A 19,793-nucleotide genomic window follows, 5' to 3' on the forward strand; every position below is an offset into this window, starting at 1 on the left:
ATGCCGTGGGTTTATTCCAAGGTTAATCTGTAAGCAGCTGTACTGCGAAGATGTAGGACACAGGAACACGGAGGTGAAATCCTGGCCACAGACTCTCTATCATCTAATAGAAGTAAATCATGGAGAATCCTATTATATTTAGTGTAAGATACAATTCTAGGATGTATATAGATCTACAGTGTGTGGTCTTATTATTTATTAAAAGCATTTGAGCAATACCCAGTCAGTCTCTTATTCTATTATTATTATAAATGTCTTCGAGTCCATTTACAGAATACAGACCCTTCCACACTTTACGTTCTGCGGCTCTGCCTGTTTAGATTGGCTGATTTATATTAGCACAACTCCACCAATACATGGAGATCTGATTTTCCACAGCTAGGGTGTGTTAAACATAACATATGTATATGGTAAGCAATAGCTGAGATTTACTAACAATTAGACTACAGTCATGGCCAAAAGTTTTGAGAATGATACAAATATTAATTTTTACAAAGTCTACTGCTTCAGTTTTTCTAATGGCAATTTGCATATACTCCAGAATGTTAGAGTGATCAGCTTAACAGCAATTACTTGCAAAGTCAATTTTTGCCTAGAAAATGAACTTTATCCCCCAAAACACATTTCAACATCATTGCAGCCTTGCCTTAAAAGAACCAGCTAACATCATTTCAGTGATTGCTCCATTAACACAGGTGTGGGTGTTGATGAAGACAGGGCTGGAGATCAATCTGTCATGATTAAGTAAGAATGACACCACTGGGCACTTTAAAAGGAGGCTGGTGCTTGGCATCATTGTTTCTCTTCTGTTAACCATGGTTATCTCTAAAGAAACGCGTGCAGTCATCATTGCACTGCACAAAAATGGCCTAACAGGGAAGAGTATCGCAGCTAGAAAGATTGCACCTCAGTCAACAATCTGTCGCATCATCAAGAACTTCAAGGAGAGAGGTTCCATTGTTGGCAAAAAGGCTCCAGAGTGCCCAAGAAAGACCAGCAAGCGCCAGGACCGTCTCTTAAAAGTGTTTCAGCTGCGGGATCGGGCTACCAGCAGTGCAGAGCTTGCTCAGGAATGGCAGCAGGCAGGTGTGAGTGCATCTGCACGCACTGTGAGGCGGAGACTCTTGGAGCAAGGCCTGGTCTCAAGGAGGGCAGCAAAGAAGCCACTTCTCTCCAGAAAAAACATCAGGGACAGACTGATATTCTGCAAAAGGTACAGGGAGTGGACTGCTGAGGACTGGGGTAAAGTAATTTTCTCTGTTGAATCCCCTTTTCGATTGTTTGGGACATCTGGAAAACAGCTTATTCGGAAAAGACGAGGTGAGCGCTACCACCAGTCTTGTCTCATGTCAACTGTAAAGCATCCTGAAACCACTCATGTGTGGGGTTGCTTCTCAGCCAAGGGAATCGGCTCTTTCACAGTCTTGCCTAAAAACACAGCCATGAATAAAGAATGGGACCAGAATGTCCTCCAAGATCAACTTCTCCCAACCGTCCAAGAGCAGTTTGGCGATTAACAATGCCTTTTCCAGCATGATGGAGCACCTTGCCATAAAGCAAAGGTGATAACTAAATGGCTCAGGGAACAAAACATAGAGATTTTGGGTCCATGGCCTGGAAACTCCCCAGATCTTAATCCCATTGAGAACTTGTGGTCAATCATCAAGAGACGGGTGGACAAACAAAAACCTACAAATTCTGACAAAATGCAAGCATTGATTGTGCAAGAATGGACTGCTATCAGTCAGGATTTGGTCCAGAAGTTGATGGAGAGCATGCCAGGGAGAATTGCAGAGGTCCTGAAGAAGAAGGGTCAACACTGCAAATATTGACTTGCTGCATTAACTCATTCTAACTGTCAATATAAGCTTTGGTTACTCATAATATGATTGCAATTATATTTCTGTATGTGATAAAACCATCTGACAAACACACATAAAAACCAGAGGGCAGCAGATCATGTGAAAATATAATATTTGTGTCATTCTCAAAACTTTTGGCCATGACTGTATGTAAACTTAGTCTGAAATTATGCCAGATTTATCACAGTGACTGATGCTGGATGATATATCTGGCTTGTCTTTAGACTAACTTTAAGTCTATGGTATATAGATGGTTTACTTTCAGACAGAATTTTATGACGTTATTTTGGTGCATTGAGTCCACACTAACATGTCTAGGGAGTCAACAAATTATAGCCCAAGCTATGTGCACAAAGATGTGCCGTATTGCACCAAAGATGTGCCACATATACACCAGTATCTAGTCATAACCACAGCAGTAAATCTGGAGAGGTGAGTTTCACTAAGGAGATTCTGACAGTAAACTTTAAGATATTATATTACGGTATATTATATTTACACAACCAGGATGTGTGTTCCTGTCATAAACCATAGGCAGGAAGCCACTAAGCAGTACACCTACTAATACCAGGAACTTTGTCTATCTGGTAATGTCTTGTCTCATCTTTCTTAGGAGAGGTCCTGGCCACCACCATTCAAGGAAATGAAGAGGATGTGGAACTGGCAGTCAGCACAGCACGGAAAGCCTTTGAAAGTTGGAGCAAACTTCCTTGTCATGTTCGGGCACGATATTTGTACAGGTGGGTATGAAAGGGGAACCAGTGTAGGAGGGCATAGCAAGGACAGGTCATATTTTAGTGACCTTGTTCAAATTGGGCAATCCTACATTTTTGGACAATCCTAAAAACTACATTTTTGTTAGCGCAAACTGAATACAAGTGTTCTACCTGTACTTGGCAGCAAGTGTTCCCCTGCAGCGCCACCACAAGGAGATATAGTACATTGCACAGTTTTTCTTGAAGTCTCTGGTCTGTCTATGTTTGCATGGTTGTGCAGGCTCCAAAGAGAGATCTTTTTTAGGAGACTAAACCAACCACAAGTGTTTATGGACCAGGGGTGTAGTGTCCCAAAGAGCCCTATTGTATCGCCATCTGTGCCCACATAAAAAATAAGAAACCTTTTATGGTTACCCAGAGGCTGTACTCCCAGCTCCCAGTTCTTTAATGAAGCCGGGGTAGTTCACCTTAGCTTCAGTGCGTATGTGTTGGCTTCATTGAATAACTACACAAGCACCAGGAGCACCAAAGTTGAGTCTGAACGGACTCCGATGTCTAAGCAAGTATAAAGGTTTGTGGTTATTAATGTGGTTATTTACAATGTTTCAACAGGGCTATTTGGGACAATAAATCCTCAGTCCATATGGGCCTATAGGTGATTGTGTCCCAATCAACCAGACAGATTTCCTGTTACTAAGATTTGTCTTTGAAAATGGAATTTCTAAACTTGAAAACTCCTTAAGGCTGAGACTACATGGTGACTGTGGCTACGAATCCCATCCCACGACCAAATGTTAGTGCATGGAGTGGCGTTACATGGCACCATCAGTTGCAGTGCGATGCCATTGCCTTAATGTAACTTAATCTGTTGAATTTTGAATTTATAGAGCATGTCCGTAATGCCCGTGAATTGTGGCACTGCATGGACTCGCCCATAGAACTCTATGAAAGAGTGCGGCAGGACACGGACATCTGCAACATGTGGACCATAGAATCATTACGGTCGTATAAGACCAGCCTAATACAGTAATATATTACAAGAAAGAACACATACAAGTCATAGCAGATAGAAAAAGACACTATGAGTCATAGCAACTAAAAGAAAGACTTCAGGATCATTCAATTCTCTGTGCGGAGTGATCTTCGCTTAACCTGATGTTTATTATATAGCCTGACCGTGGTTCAGAGAAAGGACTTCCGATAGCGCTTCTTCTCACACTTGGGGTGAAGCAGTCGGTTACTAACAGTACTGCCAATTGCTGTCACGGTCTCATACATGGGATGAGACATTGTGGTCCTCTATTGAATCTTTTCCAACTCTAGGATGTCCTTTCTATGAACTGTTGCCCTGAACTGAATAATTCAGATGCGGCTGCACCAATGACTTATAAAGTTGATTGGCATTGCATGCTGTAATTTACTCTACAATCTACAAGAAGACTTTGGTCCTTCTCCTCCAGTGACTCTCCCAGGTTTACTCCCCCTATGACAGATTTATTATTTTTTTTAATCTAAATCCATAACTTTACATTTATCAACATTGAACCTTATTTGCTATGTGGATGCCCAAACACTGAGTCTGCCCAAGTCTGCTTGTAACCTACGTACATCCTCTTTAGACTATACTACATAGCTTGGTGTCATCTGCAAAAATAGAGACCGTGCTATTAATTAATTCCATCTTCTATATCATTAATAAATGAGATAAATAACAGCAGACCCAGCACTGAACCCTGGGATACACTATTTATAGCATTATAATTTATAGCTCAGATCAATCAGTTCAGCTAATTGCAGTTTGTTGATAAAGCCAAGTCTGTTACCTCTCTATGTAAACACACAGATAACACTGAGTCCATTCTCTACAAGCATGTGTATATTATTTAATCTGAATAAGTATTGTGATACTTCTTAGTGTTACGTTCAGCAAGCTGAGAGGGAAGGGGAGAAATACAAGAAGTGAGAAGAAGAGAGAGCAGGAAAACTACTGAAATCAGGAGATGAGAAAAACCACTTTAAGGGTTTTTTTCCCTCCCAATTTTTGTTTTTGTATTTTACAATTTAAGTAGAATCTGATTAGATTATGGTCACTTTTACCGAGGTTTTCACCAACAGCGACATTTTCAACAAGTCAACATTTTATAATTTTTTTTAGTGTAAAAAAAAATATTTATTTGTTGAAACAGCTCATTCCTATTAAAGTTAGAACTATACATTGTGTTTTTTTTTTTTTTTTTGTTTTTTTTTTTAAGGAAAACCTAAAGATAAGTTTTGTGTTGAATTGTTAAATTGTTGTCTCCCAGCATAGCCCGCACTGTACAGAAACACCAACGGTTACTGAGTGTACTAGAAAGCATGGACAACGGGAAGCCCATCCGAGAATCACGTGACTGTGATGTACCACTGGTGGTTCGCCATTTTTATCATCATGCTGGTTGGGCTCAACTCAGGGACACAGAAATGGCAAATTGGAAGCCTCTTGGTGAGAAAGATATTTTATGTTGTAGTGGAATGTTTAGTAGTTGCTTCTGGTTTCTTTATAGTTACAATTTTCTGTCTTGGTTTAGGTGTTGTTGCCGCCATTGTGCCATGGAATTTTCCGCTCATGTTACTTACCTGGAAGATATGTCCTGCTCTGGCAATGGGTATGGTCAACATATTATGGTTCTGTATTTGTACATGAAACAATATGCAATGATGCAAATGTAATTTCCAGTTCATATATGTTTGGTATTCCATTTTCTGTAATCCAATAGTGAAAGGGATTTTCTACACATGAATAGATTAGATTATCCAATAGGGATTTAGAGGCATCATTTGACTTTATATGACGTATCCTGGATTTTTCAGCAGGATACAAGTCTGACTGTAGTTTGCAGTTCTCTGTAACCTGGTGGGTGGAGACTAGCTCTCACATTAAGTAGAGGAGAATCTGCTCCCTGACGTTCTCTATCACTGAAAAACAGCCTCAGGATCATGCAGGGCATATGTAGGGAAGTACTGAATTTACCCTGTGGGTGACTGGGTAACAGAATAAGGAGCCCTTTGAATGGTACTATGGCTGACTATTGTTGATCTTGGATACTTTCGGTGCCAGAAGCTTAGCATAGTATAGAAATGCTGCACGCAGCTACTGGATTTAGAAGCAGAATCAGATTTCTTTTAGTTTTTGGCTTGAGGTATCATTTTTGACACTGAAAAGCATTTTTGGGAAAACGTTGTATCCTCTTGCAAAAAAGGCATTTCTGATCTGACAGATCTATCTACATGGGCAATGAAAGATGATGTGTCATTTGACACCCTTGAAATGTGAATCTTTTTGTCATCAATTGGCACAAACTGGTGATTTTTTTTTTTTTTTAAATGTAGATTGTGAGCCCCATATAGAGCTCACAATGTACATTTTTTCCCTATCAGTATGTCTTTTTGGAATATGGGATGGAAATCCATGCAAACACGGGGAGAACATACAAACTCCTTGCAGATGGTTTAATGCCCTTGGCGGGATTTGAACACCAGGACTCCAGCGCTGCAAGGCTGCGGTGCTAACCACTGAGCCACCGTGTGGCCCCTTAAACTGGTGATTTTCTCTTGTTCCAGCAATTGTATGTCCACCTTTGAAACTTTCCTCTTGAACTACCCGTATTTTGACAATTTTTTCTTTTGGAACAAAAAAAAAAACAAAAAAAAAAAACAAACCTTGATGCCATGCAGTTGCTCGTTGCAAAAGTTGAATAAATCCACCTGCGATAAAGAGACCACCTGTGGCTGGCCTTGCACGGCTATCGGCCATGGCTCCTAGGCGTTGGGGCTGCCAATTCTCGAAAGACAGCATTATTACAATTCTTAATAGGATTATAATACCAATTCTTAGGGAATTGGTAGTGGTATAACCACCATGGACCAACGCAAGGGTTTGAATAGTGCAGTTACCATTCATTGCGTATGATTAAAAAAAAAACATGTTCAGTGGCATTTTTCTTTTCTTAAACTGAGAGACTACCAAAAAAAAAAAAACGATGATCCTTGTAGAGAAAAATGTGCTCTTTCCAATGATATCAGAATTAATAGATTTTAGGGGTACCCTTTTTGAGAAATTTGACCTAAAAATAGGTAAAATTTGAATTTTATAAGTTTTTCATCATATGTGGGTGTGAATATCTCCACAAATACATATCCTTTGACCATGATATTGTAGCAATGCAAAGTCATGTAGATGTTTGGTGTACAGGGCAAATCACCAGTTATTATTGGTTTTTGGTCTTGAGTTATATTTGGGCAAAGTTTGGCATAAATGTCATGCGGCGTGATTTTCAAGCTACTTTGACACAAAATTGCGCCTGATATATTGTTTTGTGATAGCCGGTAATAATTTTATCGTGTTTAGCAGCAAACATTGAGCTAGTATGTCAAATTTCAGCATCATAACCAGTAAAGAACTCTAATGGCTATGTGCCAAAGTTTGCAAAATCCTCTTAGCTGAAGCCGCGGTCTTGGTGGAACCTCCGGTAAAAGATCAACAGTGCCCCAGGTATTTGATATCTGGCCCTAAAAATTTACAGAACCTCGTTTCAGATATACATGTACATCCTCATAAATTTTGAGTGGGGACGATTTTAAAAACTGGTCCACTTGATGTGGAATGACCCTATATGAAATGGAGTTGTCCCGATAAGACCAATAATCTCCTATAGTTCCAGAGATTTTGCTGTGCTGCTTGGTAAAGCGCTGCTGAGTACAGAGTTCTGTATGCCATTCAGAGGAACTGCAACAGATGAATAACCATATTGTTCATAATTCAATGTATTCTTTCCTTCTCATTCTCTTCCTCCAGGAAATACTGTAGTGTTAAAACCTGCCACATACACACGGTTGACAGCACTTCTCCTGGCGGAGATCTGTGCCGAGGCTGGTCTACCTCCAGGAGTCTTTAATGTGGTTACCGGTAATGGAGCTTTTGGGGAGAAACTGGCTGTTCATCCAGATGTGGATAAAGTTGCATTTACTGGCTCCACTGAGGTAATGACCAAGACTGGATGTGTCATCATTCATAGAGATGGAGTATGTGCTGTCCCAGAGGACCATACACCCTATTAAAATGTTATACAAGGTGTCACATAACTTGAGATCTCCTGAAACGGAACATAAGACATTTGCCATTCCAGCTGGCTCAATACAGTCCTGTAATACATGGTCACTTATTTCTTTGTATGGGTTATATAAAGCAATATTTCTTTTGTGGTGAGAATGAGTGGCTGCGTAGTGCTTATCTCCTCTATAAGAGCCGATATCTTAGAGTAAGAGATGGCCCGTCTGGATTAGAGATTGCCTTATTTTTAAGAAAAGGTTGGATGCTGAAATTCCTTTAAAAAGGGTTGTTCAAGATATTTCATCATTATCAGGTTGCTGACTCCTTCATCCCCCCCCCATTGATCTGCTGTTCCCAGTTCTGTATCTTGTACCAAGTCAGAAGTAGATAGCGCCATACACTGTGTAGTGGACCTCCACCAATCTAATATCAATATCTGCATTTGAACAAAACATTTAGCCTGAGACCCCACATTGCAGATTTTGCTGAGTTTTTTTGTTGTTATTTTTTTCAGCCAAACCCAAAGGTGGCTACCGAAGGAATGGGAAATATAAGGGAAGTTCTTATACTTCTCCCTCCTGCTCAATCCACTGGCTTTGGCTCAAAAAAACGCAGCAAAATTTGTAACAAAAAGAGCTTTTCCGTAATATGAGGCCTTAGCCTTCAGTTTAGCAGAATAAATAAAGAGTTACTTACAGACAATACTTCAGTTTTTGCTGGGGTGTTTTGTTTTTTGGCTTTTTTATTTTAATTATGTTGATCTTGCTTTGGTGAACATACAGTTGAACAGTCTGAATGTGTACACTGCAGTTTTCTGTAGTGTACTCCTATTGTTGTTGTGATACCACAGCGGCCGAAAAGAGCATAAATATAATATTATCTGATGCGTGTGGTGCTTCATAGATTGGAAAGATGACATATGTGTCGATTATAGTTGCTTTCTTCTTCTATAATATTGTATTACTCTTACGACAGGTTGGACGCACTTTACGTAAAGCAACAGCTGGCACTGGCAAGAAGTTGTCTCTGGAGCTTGGTGGCAAATCTCCATTTATTGTGTTTGATACAGCGGACCTAGACGGTGCGGTGGAGGGAATTGTGGATGCCATTTGGTTTAATCAAGGCCAGGTAGGTTTAGATACTAAACTGCATATTGTCCTTTCTCAAAGACACTTACATTCCAGCGATGGGTTAGAGAACTGTACTTTTGGGGCAGCCATGTGTGTAAATGGAGAGGGAAAGGCAAAATAACTCCAAAAATCTGGTAGAAAAAGATTTGAAATCTTGCAGATTTTACACTTACCAATGAGCTTAATAATAGGGTCACACCTCCGACACTGTAGAGATCACTTTATTCAGGCTTCTCTTTATTAGGAAAAAGAGCATTACATTGACAGGTGACACCTAACAGGACAACATCATTACTTCTGGCTCTCAGCTGTATTACACAGCCAAGACCTGGGACTAGTCGGAGTATTTTTTTTTTAATGTAGATTGTGAGCCCCACATAGAGCTCACAATGTACATTTTTCCCTGTCAGTATGTCTTTTTGGAATATGGGATGGAAATCCATGCAAACACGGGGAGAACATACAAACTCCTTGCAGATGGTATTTTGCCCTTGGCAGGATTTGAACACCAGTGATGCAAGGCTGCAGTGCTAACCACTGAGCCACCGTGTGCCCCCCCCCCCTAGTCAGAGTATTTTCTGACTCTCAGATGGCATGATTAATAGCGATCATGGCATCAGGTGGGTCAGGGTAAAATTGTTTTATTGGTAGACACGGTAAAACAATATAAATATTGAGTCGCTGTAATCATAAAAATAAAAAAACCTGCAAATCTGTTACAAAGTAAACAAACATGATGGAAAAAGCTTCCTTCATGTTGTTTATATCAGAGTCAGTGGGAACAGACCCAGAAGGGATCTACTGTCTCTGACAGATGTTAGCAATGCCCACATCACTGCTTTGCACTTTTCAGAACGGTTGAAAACGGGGTTTATCAGGATCTGCAGAAGTTAGATTAAAGAGTGTAAATAGTGTAAAATAAAAATAACCTTTATTGACCTGCTGAATCCCCTGGCTCCTACAGCAGACACGTGTTGTATACTCACATGACCGCTGTAGACAGTCACTGACCTTATCGAACATGTACAGCATAAGACCACTGGAGCAGCAGCACTGAAATAGTGGGGGTTTATGGGAACTGCAGTTCTGCTTTTATTTTATGCTATTTCCTTCCATTATCCTAATTTTAACAAGTCCTGGAAAACCCCTTTAAATTACATAAGTTTTTGTATCTGTACAATGAATCCTTTTTATTTTCTGAGGCTGAAAATCCCTTTGATTTCCTCTTCTGGAGCGCATTGTGCTACATCTAAGACCTCCTGCAGCAATACAGTAATGAAACTTGCTTAAAACAATTCATCTGTGGGTTGCGTATGTTAATGATACTTCCTATTTTATTTGCCGTCAAGAGCAGAAGCAGCAGCCCTGTGGTTTTATCTTTGTAGAGGTCACTGGCCACAGTCTACATCTGAGTTCTTAGCACATAGGAGGTTATACAGTTGGAGCTGCACTAAATTACAAATTATTCTGGAGACAAACCAGAAGTGAGGAGTTCTGTTGACTTATGTGCAACCAAAGAAATGTTCTGTCTAACCCCTCTTTCAACTTTAGGCTTGGCCATGTACTCTTATTTAGACGTGTGAGAACAATCTGCTCTAAATTTGCCTGAATACTCATATTCACCTATGCTAACCACCCAGTGCTGCCCCCTAACATAAAGGTTGATAAGTCCCGATTTGAAGCAGATTTTGGTGGTGATAGATTCCCTTTAAAGAGGTTGTTCAGGCTAAAGAATATTTGCTATTTAGGCTGGGGGAGGTAAAAAACCAAAAACCATACCTGTCCAAATGCTCCAGTGTCCTCGCAGGGTGGTCCGGTCCTGCAGCTCAGCTGCCTTCTTGCTGTTGAATTTCTTGCCGGCTGTGACGACCTGGTTCCCTTCTGCTGAGGTCAATCAGGATCACGTGACGCCTGGACCCTGCTTCAATCAGCGGTGCCTCTAGTGCTGGAGGGTATACAGTGGACAGAGCTGGAAGCAGAAGGCACTGCCCATTGTATAGCAGAGGTGTCAAAATACTTCAACTCTGCTCCTATTCAAGTGAATGATGAGAGAGATTAAGTATTTTGGCACTGCTGCTATGCAACAAATGGCATTTGTCACGCGCGGACTGTCCTAGCACGTGACGCGACTCACTCAATCTTGCACTCACCCTTCACTCGAGCGTAACACCCCATAAACCTTGCTAATATATACAGGTGTTTTGCTAACCATCAGACACAAACTCGCCTCAAAAGATAATGGGTTCATGGAGCAAAGTTATCTTAAATTTAAAGGGGCTCTATCAGCAAAATTTATGCTGTATGAGCCCCACATATGCCTGAATAGCCTTTAAAAAGGCTATTCAGGCACCACTAATCTTATTTTAAACCCCCCCGGTTTAAAATGATACCCTAAAAACGAATATGCAAATTATACTTAACGTGCACTGTCATCTGCTGTCACGCTCTCCTGTCCTGGCTCTTCCCCGCCTTGATCTTCTGTTCTTCCAGCGGGTTTGGTTCAAATCCTGTGCATGCGCAATAGTGCTCCCTTCGGAGCGCTACTGCACACGCTCCAGGGCCATTTTTGTAGTAGTCCTAATTTCCCCTTAGAACTACGCGAGCGTACTGCGCATGCGCAGTACGCTCACAAACCTCTTCATTTCGGAAGAACAGAAGATCAAGGCGTGGAAGAGCCAGGACAGGAGGGTGTTGCTGAAAGAAGAGGAAGGCGTGACAGCAAGATGACGTCGGACAGTTTACGACTGCACATCGTGCACGGGTAAGTATCATTTGCATATTTGTTTTTAGGGTAATATTTTAAAACCGGGGGTGTAAATAAGATTAGCGGTGCCTATTCAGGCATATGTGGGGCTCATACAGCATAATTTTGCTGATAGAGCCCCTTTCACCCAAAGGGTGAATACCCAAAGGGTTCAGTGCTATATATGAAAGACAAGATAAATTGCAAAAATTGCAAACAGCCTTTAAGGGGTGTTGGATAAATGGATATTTTAATCATAAGGCCTCCCCCCCCCCAATCTTTCTAAGTTACATTTATTAACAATTTTTCTTTGTTGTACTGTAATATATATGTAGATCATGTGACCTACATATGTATTACATTTTTTAGCCTTCCCACTGACATTGCAGGGGCTCAGTCTAATTGATATCCACACACATCAAAAAGACCTGCTCTCCAGCCCCATTATACTTACCTGTTCTTCCTGGTAGTTCCTGGTACTTTTTGACAGCTTATCTGTGCCTACCATCTGGGCATGGAGAACGGTGGTTTTTACTGCCATTAATGAACATTTAGGCTGTGCCATTGTAGCAATCTTTCAGACTTACGGTAACAGGCTGGTGGGTGGTGGAATCTGCTTTGGGAAATATTCAAAGTGCAGTTAGCCTCAGCTGTGTAGGAGTCCGTTTACTGGTGCGGTACCGCATTAAGACCGCAGTAGACACATTGCAGATTTGTGTCCTGAGGAACCCCGATAATATAGGGGGAAAACGCGTAGAGACGTTTATTTATGATATATTTGATATATAAATATCTAAGTAATGCTCCAGCTCCCTCTATCAGTCTGGTAGCACTTGCTTTAGAGGCATAGTAATTAAGCACAGGTGTGCTGATAAAGTACGAGGGATAATATCGCTCTGAACAATTCTATGCCATTTTTGACTAGATGAGAGCAAAGAAGCAGTCTTTTTATATCATAAACTCGGCAGTTAATCAGTTTGGGTTATTATGTACAACTGAATCCTTGTCCAGTTAGGAGGAGGATTGAAGCTAGCACCTACTTTGCAGCATGTGTAATATTGAGATGGTAGCTGCATGACTCATAAGTTAGGACTGCAGATTTCCTGATAAGCGCCCACTGTCCAGGGAATGTGTGTAGAGACGTATCATTCACATATAAGATCCCTTGGTGGTTAGGAATAGAAGGTGCAGCAAAAGAAACAAAATATCGTTTATTATGAATAGTTTTTGTACCAGGTTGAATATTTTTATAATTTTTATATGTTTAAAACCGCATATAGTAAAACATATGGTTAGTTCATACGTTTTTGGCTCTGGAAGCTGTCTGCTACAGATGATCGGGGCAGTGTCCAGGTGTCAAACCTCTCTGATCGGATAGGTCATTGGTATCAAAAATGTCCCTGGGCCCAAACAACCCCTTTAAAGCTGAAACATTGGTGTTGCCCAGCAGTGTGTCTAAGGTCACATGATGAGCAGAATCAACAACAGCTGCCAATTTATTTGGGCTTTTATGGGTGTTATAGAGGTGAATCCGTCTCTTAATGCTGTTGACCCTTTAAGAGACACAAATGTTATTCAGGAGGATCAGAATGTAAGATATTCACCCTCTCCTTTCAAAACAGGTTTGCAGCGCAGGATCCCGTCTGCTCATGCAAGAGTCCATTGCTGAAGATTTGATTCGCAGATTGAAGCAGAGGATGTCACACCTGAGGGTTGGGGACAGCCTGGATAAATGCATTGACATGGGAGCCCTGGTGGATGAAAGTCAAAAGAAAACAATCAGTGAGTTTGTGGAGGAGGCTCGTTCAGAGGGGGCAGAGGTGAGTGATGGTATTAGGAAACGCTATGCTCTTCTTAAAAAGTAATCCATTTAAGGGGTTATTATTGATAGTGTATTAGGATTATATGAGAGCTAATATGACTGGATGTATATTGTATTATACCCTATAGCTGGAAAATGGTATCTTCATCTACCAGCTGTTTCCTCATTCCATGCTTGCAAGCTCTATATAGTATATATGGTGTGTATATATATATATATATATATATATATATATATATATATATATATATATATATATACACAGTGGGGCAAAAAAGTATTTAGTCAGTCACCAATAGTGCAAGTTCCACCACATAAAAAGATGAGAGGCGTCTGTAATTTACATCATAGGTAGACCTCAACTATGAGAGACAAAATGAGAAAACAAATCCAGAAAATCACATTGTCTGATTTTGTAAGAATTTATTTGCAAATTATGGTGGAAAATAAGTATTTGGTCACCTACAAACAATCAAGATTTCTGGCTCTCACAGACCTGTAACTTCTTATTTAAGAGTCTCCTCTTTCCTCCACTCATTACCTGTAGTAATGGCACCTGTTTAAACTTGTTATCAGTATAAAAAGACACCTGTGCACACCCTCAAACAGTCAGACTCCAAACTCCACTATGGTGAAGACCAAAGAGCTGTCAAAGGACACCAGAAACAAAATTGTAGCCCTGCACCAGGCTGGGAAGACTGAATCTGCAATAGGCAACCAGCTTGGATTGAAGAAATCAACTGTGGGAGCAATAATTAGAAAATGGAAGACATACAAGACCACTGATAATCTCCCTCGATCTGGGGCTCCACGCAAAATCTCACCCCGTGGGGTCAAATTGATCACAAGAACGGTGAGCAAAAATCCCAGAACCACACAGGGGGACCTAGTGAATGAACTGCAGAGAGCTGGGACCAATGTAACAAAGCCTACCATCAGTAACACACTACGGTGCCAGGGACTCAGATCCTGCAGTGCCAGACGTGTCCCACTGCTTAAGCCAGAACATGTCCGGGCCCGTCTGAAGTTTGCTAGAGAGCATTTGGATGATCCAGAAGAGTATTGGGAGAATGTCCTATGGTCTGATGAAACCAAACTGGAACTGTTTGGTAGAAATACAACTTTTCGTGTTTGGAGGAAAAAGAATACTGAGTTGCATCCATCAAACACCATACCTACTGTAAAGCATGGGGGTGGAAACATCATGCTTTGGGGCTGTTTCTCTGCAAAGGGGCCAGGACGACTGATTCGGGTACATGAAAGAATGAATGTGGCCATGTATCGTGAGATTTTGAGTGCAAACCTCCTTCCATCAGCAAGGGCATTGAAGATGAAACGTGGCTGGGTCTTTCAACATGACAATGATCCAAAGCACACCGCCAGGGCAACGAAGGAGTGGCTTTGTAAGAAGCATTTCAAGGTCCTGGAGTGGCCTAGCCAGTCTCCAGATCTCAACCCTATAGAAAACCTTTGGAGGGAGTTGAAAGTCCGTGTTGCCAAGCGACAGCCCCAAAACATCACTGCTCTAGAGAAGATATGCATGGAGGAATGGGCCAACATACCAACAACAGTGTGTGCCAACCTTGTGAAGACTTACAGAAAACGTTTGACCTCTGTCAATGCCAACAAAGGATATATAACAAAGTATTGAGATGGAATTTTGTTACTGACCAAATACTTATTTTCCACCATAATTTGCAAATAAATTCTTACAAAATCAGACAATGTGATTTTCTGGATTTGTTTTCTCATTTTGTCTCGCATAGTTGAGGTCTACCTATGATGTAAATTACAGACGCCTCTCATCTTTTTAAGTGGTGGAACTTGCACTATTGGTGACTGACTAAATACTTTTTTGCCCCACTATATATATATATATATATATATATATATATATATATATATATATATATATATATATATCTCGCCACACCCAAAAAATCCATGTGTAAATATTTAATATAGAGAATCCAGGGAGGAGGGGATGCAGCTGCTGTGAGAGGGAGCAGGAGTGAGAAGATTCCTGACAGTAGCTTGACAGTCTTTGCACCACATCAGATCCTGCAAACTTTTGATATATTCTTCTTTTATTTTATATAGAATCATATTCATACAATATAGAAATGATCTTCTTTCTTACCTTCAGGTTTTCCAAGCTCCTGGCCCACTACCTAAGAAAGGATTATACTACCTGCCAACCCTGATCACTGGTGTGAACACTACCTCGCGTTGTGTCAGAGAAGAGGTATGGATGTCACTACTAATTGCTTGGTAATGGTTTATGTTCCTTGCTATATATTGCACAGATATGTGTCTACATGTTGTTAGAATATGCGTGTGTAAATACTAATGTATTGATGGTTTTTTTGTTCCAGATTTTTGGACCGGTCTTGGTTGCGATGTCTTTCCGCACAGCTAAGGAAGCCATTTCTCTGGCCAATAACACCCCATATGGATTGGCAGGAAGTGTCTGGACAGAAAATCTACCCCTAGCATTGGAAGTAGCTTTGAGGTGAATTATTTGTTTTTTTAAATATTGTCCCGCCTCTCTCCCGCTTTATATTTCTACCTTTTTGTTTATGTCCTCGATATCCGCTACCTTTTAGCATTGGTGCTGGATATTGAAACCGACCCCAGTTTCCTCCTTTATCCTCCTTTCCTTGTTTGATAATCCCAAGGGTTGAGGGTTTCTACATCTCGGCTCCTTGGAAGGTCTTTTAGAGGGAAGGGAGATACTGGTGTTAACTGCAGTCAGCCATAAAATGACATTGTTACTATTCCCTAGGCTAATCTACACTATCTGTGTTACATACAGCGGTTCAGGAGGTTTACAGTATACAGTATATAGGTGGTTGCTTTGATATGACAATACAGTGTGGCTAAATGAGTAACCATTTCCTCAGCTTTCCACTTCTCTACCCCTCTCTTTACTAGATTTCTAGATGCCATTCTTATGTATAAGGAAAAATATATCTTTGTACCGTGCTCCCTTTTTGCATAAATATGCTTCCTTCAGAAATTGTGTTATACCATGCTTGACAAAGAGGCCCAAGTAGTCTTGAAAGCTTGAAATCTGTCATCATTTTAGTTAGCCATTAAAAAAGGTATCAACTATTGAAGACTCAATTTTTATGTTCTTATATGTGTGTTTTATGTAGAGAGTTGTTTAAAGAACATATACGGGGAAAAAATCAAACCACTCCTTGCACTGGATAAGCTTCTTATCTTACTAACTAGAGATGAGCGAGTAGTATTCGATCGAATACTACTATTTGATCGAATACTCGTGTCGGTCGAATACCACACGGGAAAATTCCATTGAATTCAATGCAAAAACCTCCTCGTGCTCCTCATCCTGCTACTTCCGGAACTTGGAGGATCCAAGGTGTCGATCTTTGGTTTCCATGGAAACCGGAACAACATTCCCGTTTTTTCCCATAGACTACAATAGGATTCGATATTCGAACTAATACTACTCGCTCATCTCTATTACTAACATATATGTCTGTCCCCCAGAACCCCAATAATAAGCTTTGCAGAGCAGGAATTCTCATTCCATCGCTTCCCCTGCTGACACTCCAAATTTTGGTCACATGGCCAACTCTGCTGTATTCTAAGTACGTGAAAGAATAGAGCCGAGTCGGTGACGTCATAGCAGAAGAGGTTGAGCACTTCTTACCCCATACTTTGCTCTGCATGTTATGATTGGGATTCACAGGGACTGCCATATTGGTAATGTAGCTTATTCAGGACTGGCAATGCTCTGGTAAGATTTATTTGCCTGCATAACCCCTTTCATAACTTTCTTTGGTGTGAGCACATGAATGAGTGAACAGTGCTTCCTGGAACCAGGCTGCTCCTGTTTACTCTATAAGATACCTAACCAGTAGGGAAGGATGGCAAATGTTACAGTACATTTCTGACTGGCACAATATCTTTATTTTCAGTATTAAGGCTGGCACTGTGTGGGTAAATGGACACAATATGTTTGATGCAGCCGCTGGGTTTGGTGGATATAAAGAGAGTGGATTCGGCCGCGATGGTGGAAAAGAGGTAAGAGCAAGGTATCCTGCTTTAGGCTCCAGGCACGCAATTGTGTGCTTTATCAGTGTGCTAGCCTCATTTTTATTGTATTCCAATGGCCCAGACCACAAGTCCATGTATTATCACAGGTCCGTTTATGGGGCAGTGAGCTATATTGTCCTATACTTGTCTGTTTTGCAGCTTGGTCTCACTGAACTAGATTAATAGGTCCATGTAGGAACTGGCGGCACATGGGTATCATCCCTTTGTAGTGCCATTTTCCCAGACAGCCTTTTACTCTGTATGACTGGTATAGGACAATTAATATGCTGATAGAGTACTATTTATCTTGTTTTTTTATTATTTCTTAGCCGCTCTATGGAGAAGGAGGGGGTTGCTGCCAAGTAGTTAATTGATTGACTCACTGGTAGCCTCTTATCTACAACTTAGTGATGTTAAAAGAGCTCAGAGTCGCAGAGTGTAGCAGCAGCAATTACTTGACTGTTGTTTTCTAGTAGCCTGTTAATAGACTAATATGTAGAAAGTAACTGCCTAAAAGGGGAGAAAAAAAAGATATTTAAAAGTACGCTTTAAACTAGCTGGACCTCTGTTTTCTGCCTTATTACTGGTGCATTTTGAGTCCATTGTGATAAAAGCATAATAGAAATGTTTGTATTGATCATTGTATTGTTACTATGTTTTGCCGTTGAATGTGCTGGCAGCAATTTATATCTTATTGCAGATACAATTGCCCAGACCTGTTTCAAAATTAGGCTGATCAGTTTCTTAATCTCCAGTTAACAATTTGATTTCGTTAGAAGAATGTGCTGGCAACAATTTGAGTTTTTGCAGAGGTAAATGCCCAGAACACACAATGGAGCCGAAACTATAATGTAATCTAAATTACTTGTTTTCAGGGCCTGTATGAGTATGTAAGACCATCTTGGGAGAATAGAGCCAAACCAAATCCAGGAAATGTGAATTGTAAAACATTTGCTGCTACTTATGGGGCTGATGTCCCCCCGATTCCTGGGCAAAAAGACATCAGCGCATCTGTCATTCAGATTCAAGATTCTCAAATTCCAAGGTATGATGAAATAATTTCTGTCAGCTTTGTTTCACTGGCTTAAAAAGGATCTGTCACCTCTCCTAACTAGAACATATCCTAGTTAGAGATGAGCGAACACTGTTCGGATCAGCCGATCCGAACAGCACGCTGCCATAGAAATGAATGGAAGCACCTGTGACGCTGACTTTGCCAGCGGCCGGCCGGCGTCACAGGTGCTTCCATTCATTTATATGTCAGCGTGCTGTTCGGATCGGCTGATCCGAACAGTGTTCGCTCATCTCTAATCCTAGTAAATGTTTACATTTGCCTTGAGTCCATTCTGAATCATCTTTCCTTGTAATTCTATGTTACCCTGTTCCTCTTTTATGTGGCTTGGGAACTTAAGAATACCTTTCCCCTTGTTAAAGGGATGTGTCCTTACAGTGTAGTTGGTATAAATGTTTGCAGGTACAAAATGAAATTGTGATGTTTGCCTGAGAGAACACCTTTAAAAATTGTTTTTATTTTTGTCATAACAAATATAAAATGGTATGATCCTAACCAACCGAGTAGGACTACGCTGGTGGTTAGTCAGGCTAGCTAAAGAAAGATGTCTGTGGATTCTATTGTTAGAGAAGAAATGCCAAGAGTGAATAATATACACTCACCGGCCACTTTATTAGGTACACCATGCTAGTAACGGGTTGGACCCCCTTTTGCCTTCAGAACTGCCTCAGTTCTTCGTGGCATAGATTCAACAAGGTGCTGGAAGCATTCCTCAGAGATTTTGGTCCATATTGACATGATGGCATCACACAGTTGCCGCAGATTTGTCGGCTGCACATCCATGATGCGAATCTCCCGTTCCACCACATCCCAAAGATGTTCTATTGGATTGAGATCTGGTGACTGTGGAGGCCATTGGAGTACAGTGAACTCATTGTCATGTTCAAGAAACCAGTCTGAGATGATTCCAGCTTTATGACATGGCGCATTATCCTGCTGAAAGTAGCCATCAGATGTTGGGTACATTGTGGTCCTAAAGGGATGGACATGGTCAGCAACAATACTCAGGTAGGCTTTGGCGTTGCAACAATGCTCAATTGGTACCAAGGGGCCCAAAGAGTGCCAAGAAAATATTCCCCACACCATGACACCACCACCACCAGCCTGAACCGTTGATACAAGGCAGGATGGATCCATGCTTTCATGTTGTTGACGCCAAATTCTGACCCTACCATCCGAATGTCGCAGCAGAAATCGAGACTCATCAGACCAGGCAACGTTTTTCCAATCTTCAATTGTCCAATTTCGATGAGCTTGTGCAAATTGTAGCCTCAGTTTCCTGTTCTTAGCTGAA

At 40.9% G+C, this 19,793-nt stretch overlaps 1 protein-coding gene and 1 long non-coding RNA gene across 2 annotated transcripts in view; one reads left to right on the top strand and one right to left on the bottom strand.

Annotated features, from left to right (window-relative positions):
- The window catches only part of ALDH16A1 (aldehyde dehydrogenase 16 family member A1), a 50,906-nt gene that overhangs the window by 12,887 nt on the left and 18,226 nt on the right, over positions 1-19,793 (top strand). The window contains exons 3-12 of the mRNA XM_075280184.1: positions 2,476-2,602; positions 4,882-5,060; positions 5,146-5,223; positions 7,413-7,597; positions 8,643-8,795; positions 13,163-13,360; positions 15,509-15,607; positions 15,738-15,874; positions 17,310-17,415; positions 18,303-18,472. Coding sequence (XP_075136285.1) covers positions 2,476-2,602; positions 4,882-5,060; positions 5,146-5,223; positions 7,413-7,597; positions 8,643-8,795; positions 13,163-13,360; positions 15,509-15,607; positions 15,738-15,874; positions 17,310-17,415; positions 18,303-18,472 — 1,432 coding nt within the window. The remainder of the gene's footprint in view (positions 1-2,475; positions 2,603-4,881; positions 5,061-5,145; positions 5,224-7,412; positions 7,598-8,642; positions 8,796-13,162; positions 13,361-15,508; positions 15,608-15,737; positions 15,875-17,309; positions 17,416-18,302; positions 18,473-19,793) is intronic.
- The window catches only part of LOC142210787 (uncharacterized), a 32,167-nt gene continuing 25,592 nt past the window's right edge, over positions 13,219-19,793 (bottom strand). The window contains exon 4 of the long non-coding RNA XR_012716997.1: positions 13,219-13,291. This is a non-coding gene — a long non-coding RNA (uncharacterized LOC142210787). The remainder of the gene's footprint in view (positions 13,292-19,793) is intronic.

This window comes from Leptodactylus fuscus, chromosome 6 (assembly GCF_031893055.1).
Source record: "Leptodactylus fuscus isolate aLepFus1 chromosome 6, aLepFus1.hap2, whole genome shotgun sequence".
NCBI lineage: Eukaryota > Metazoa > Chordata > Amphibia > Anura > Leptodactylidae > Leptodactylus > Leptodactylus fuscus.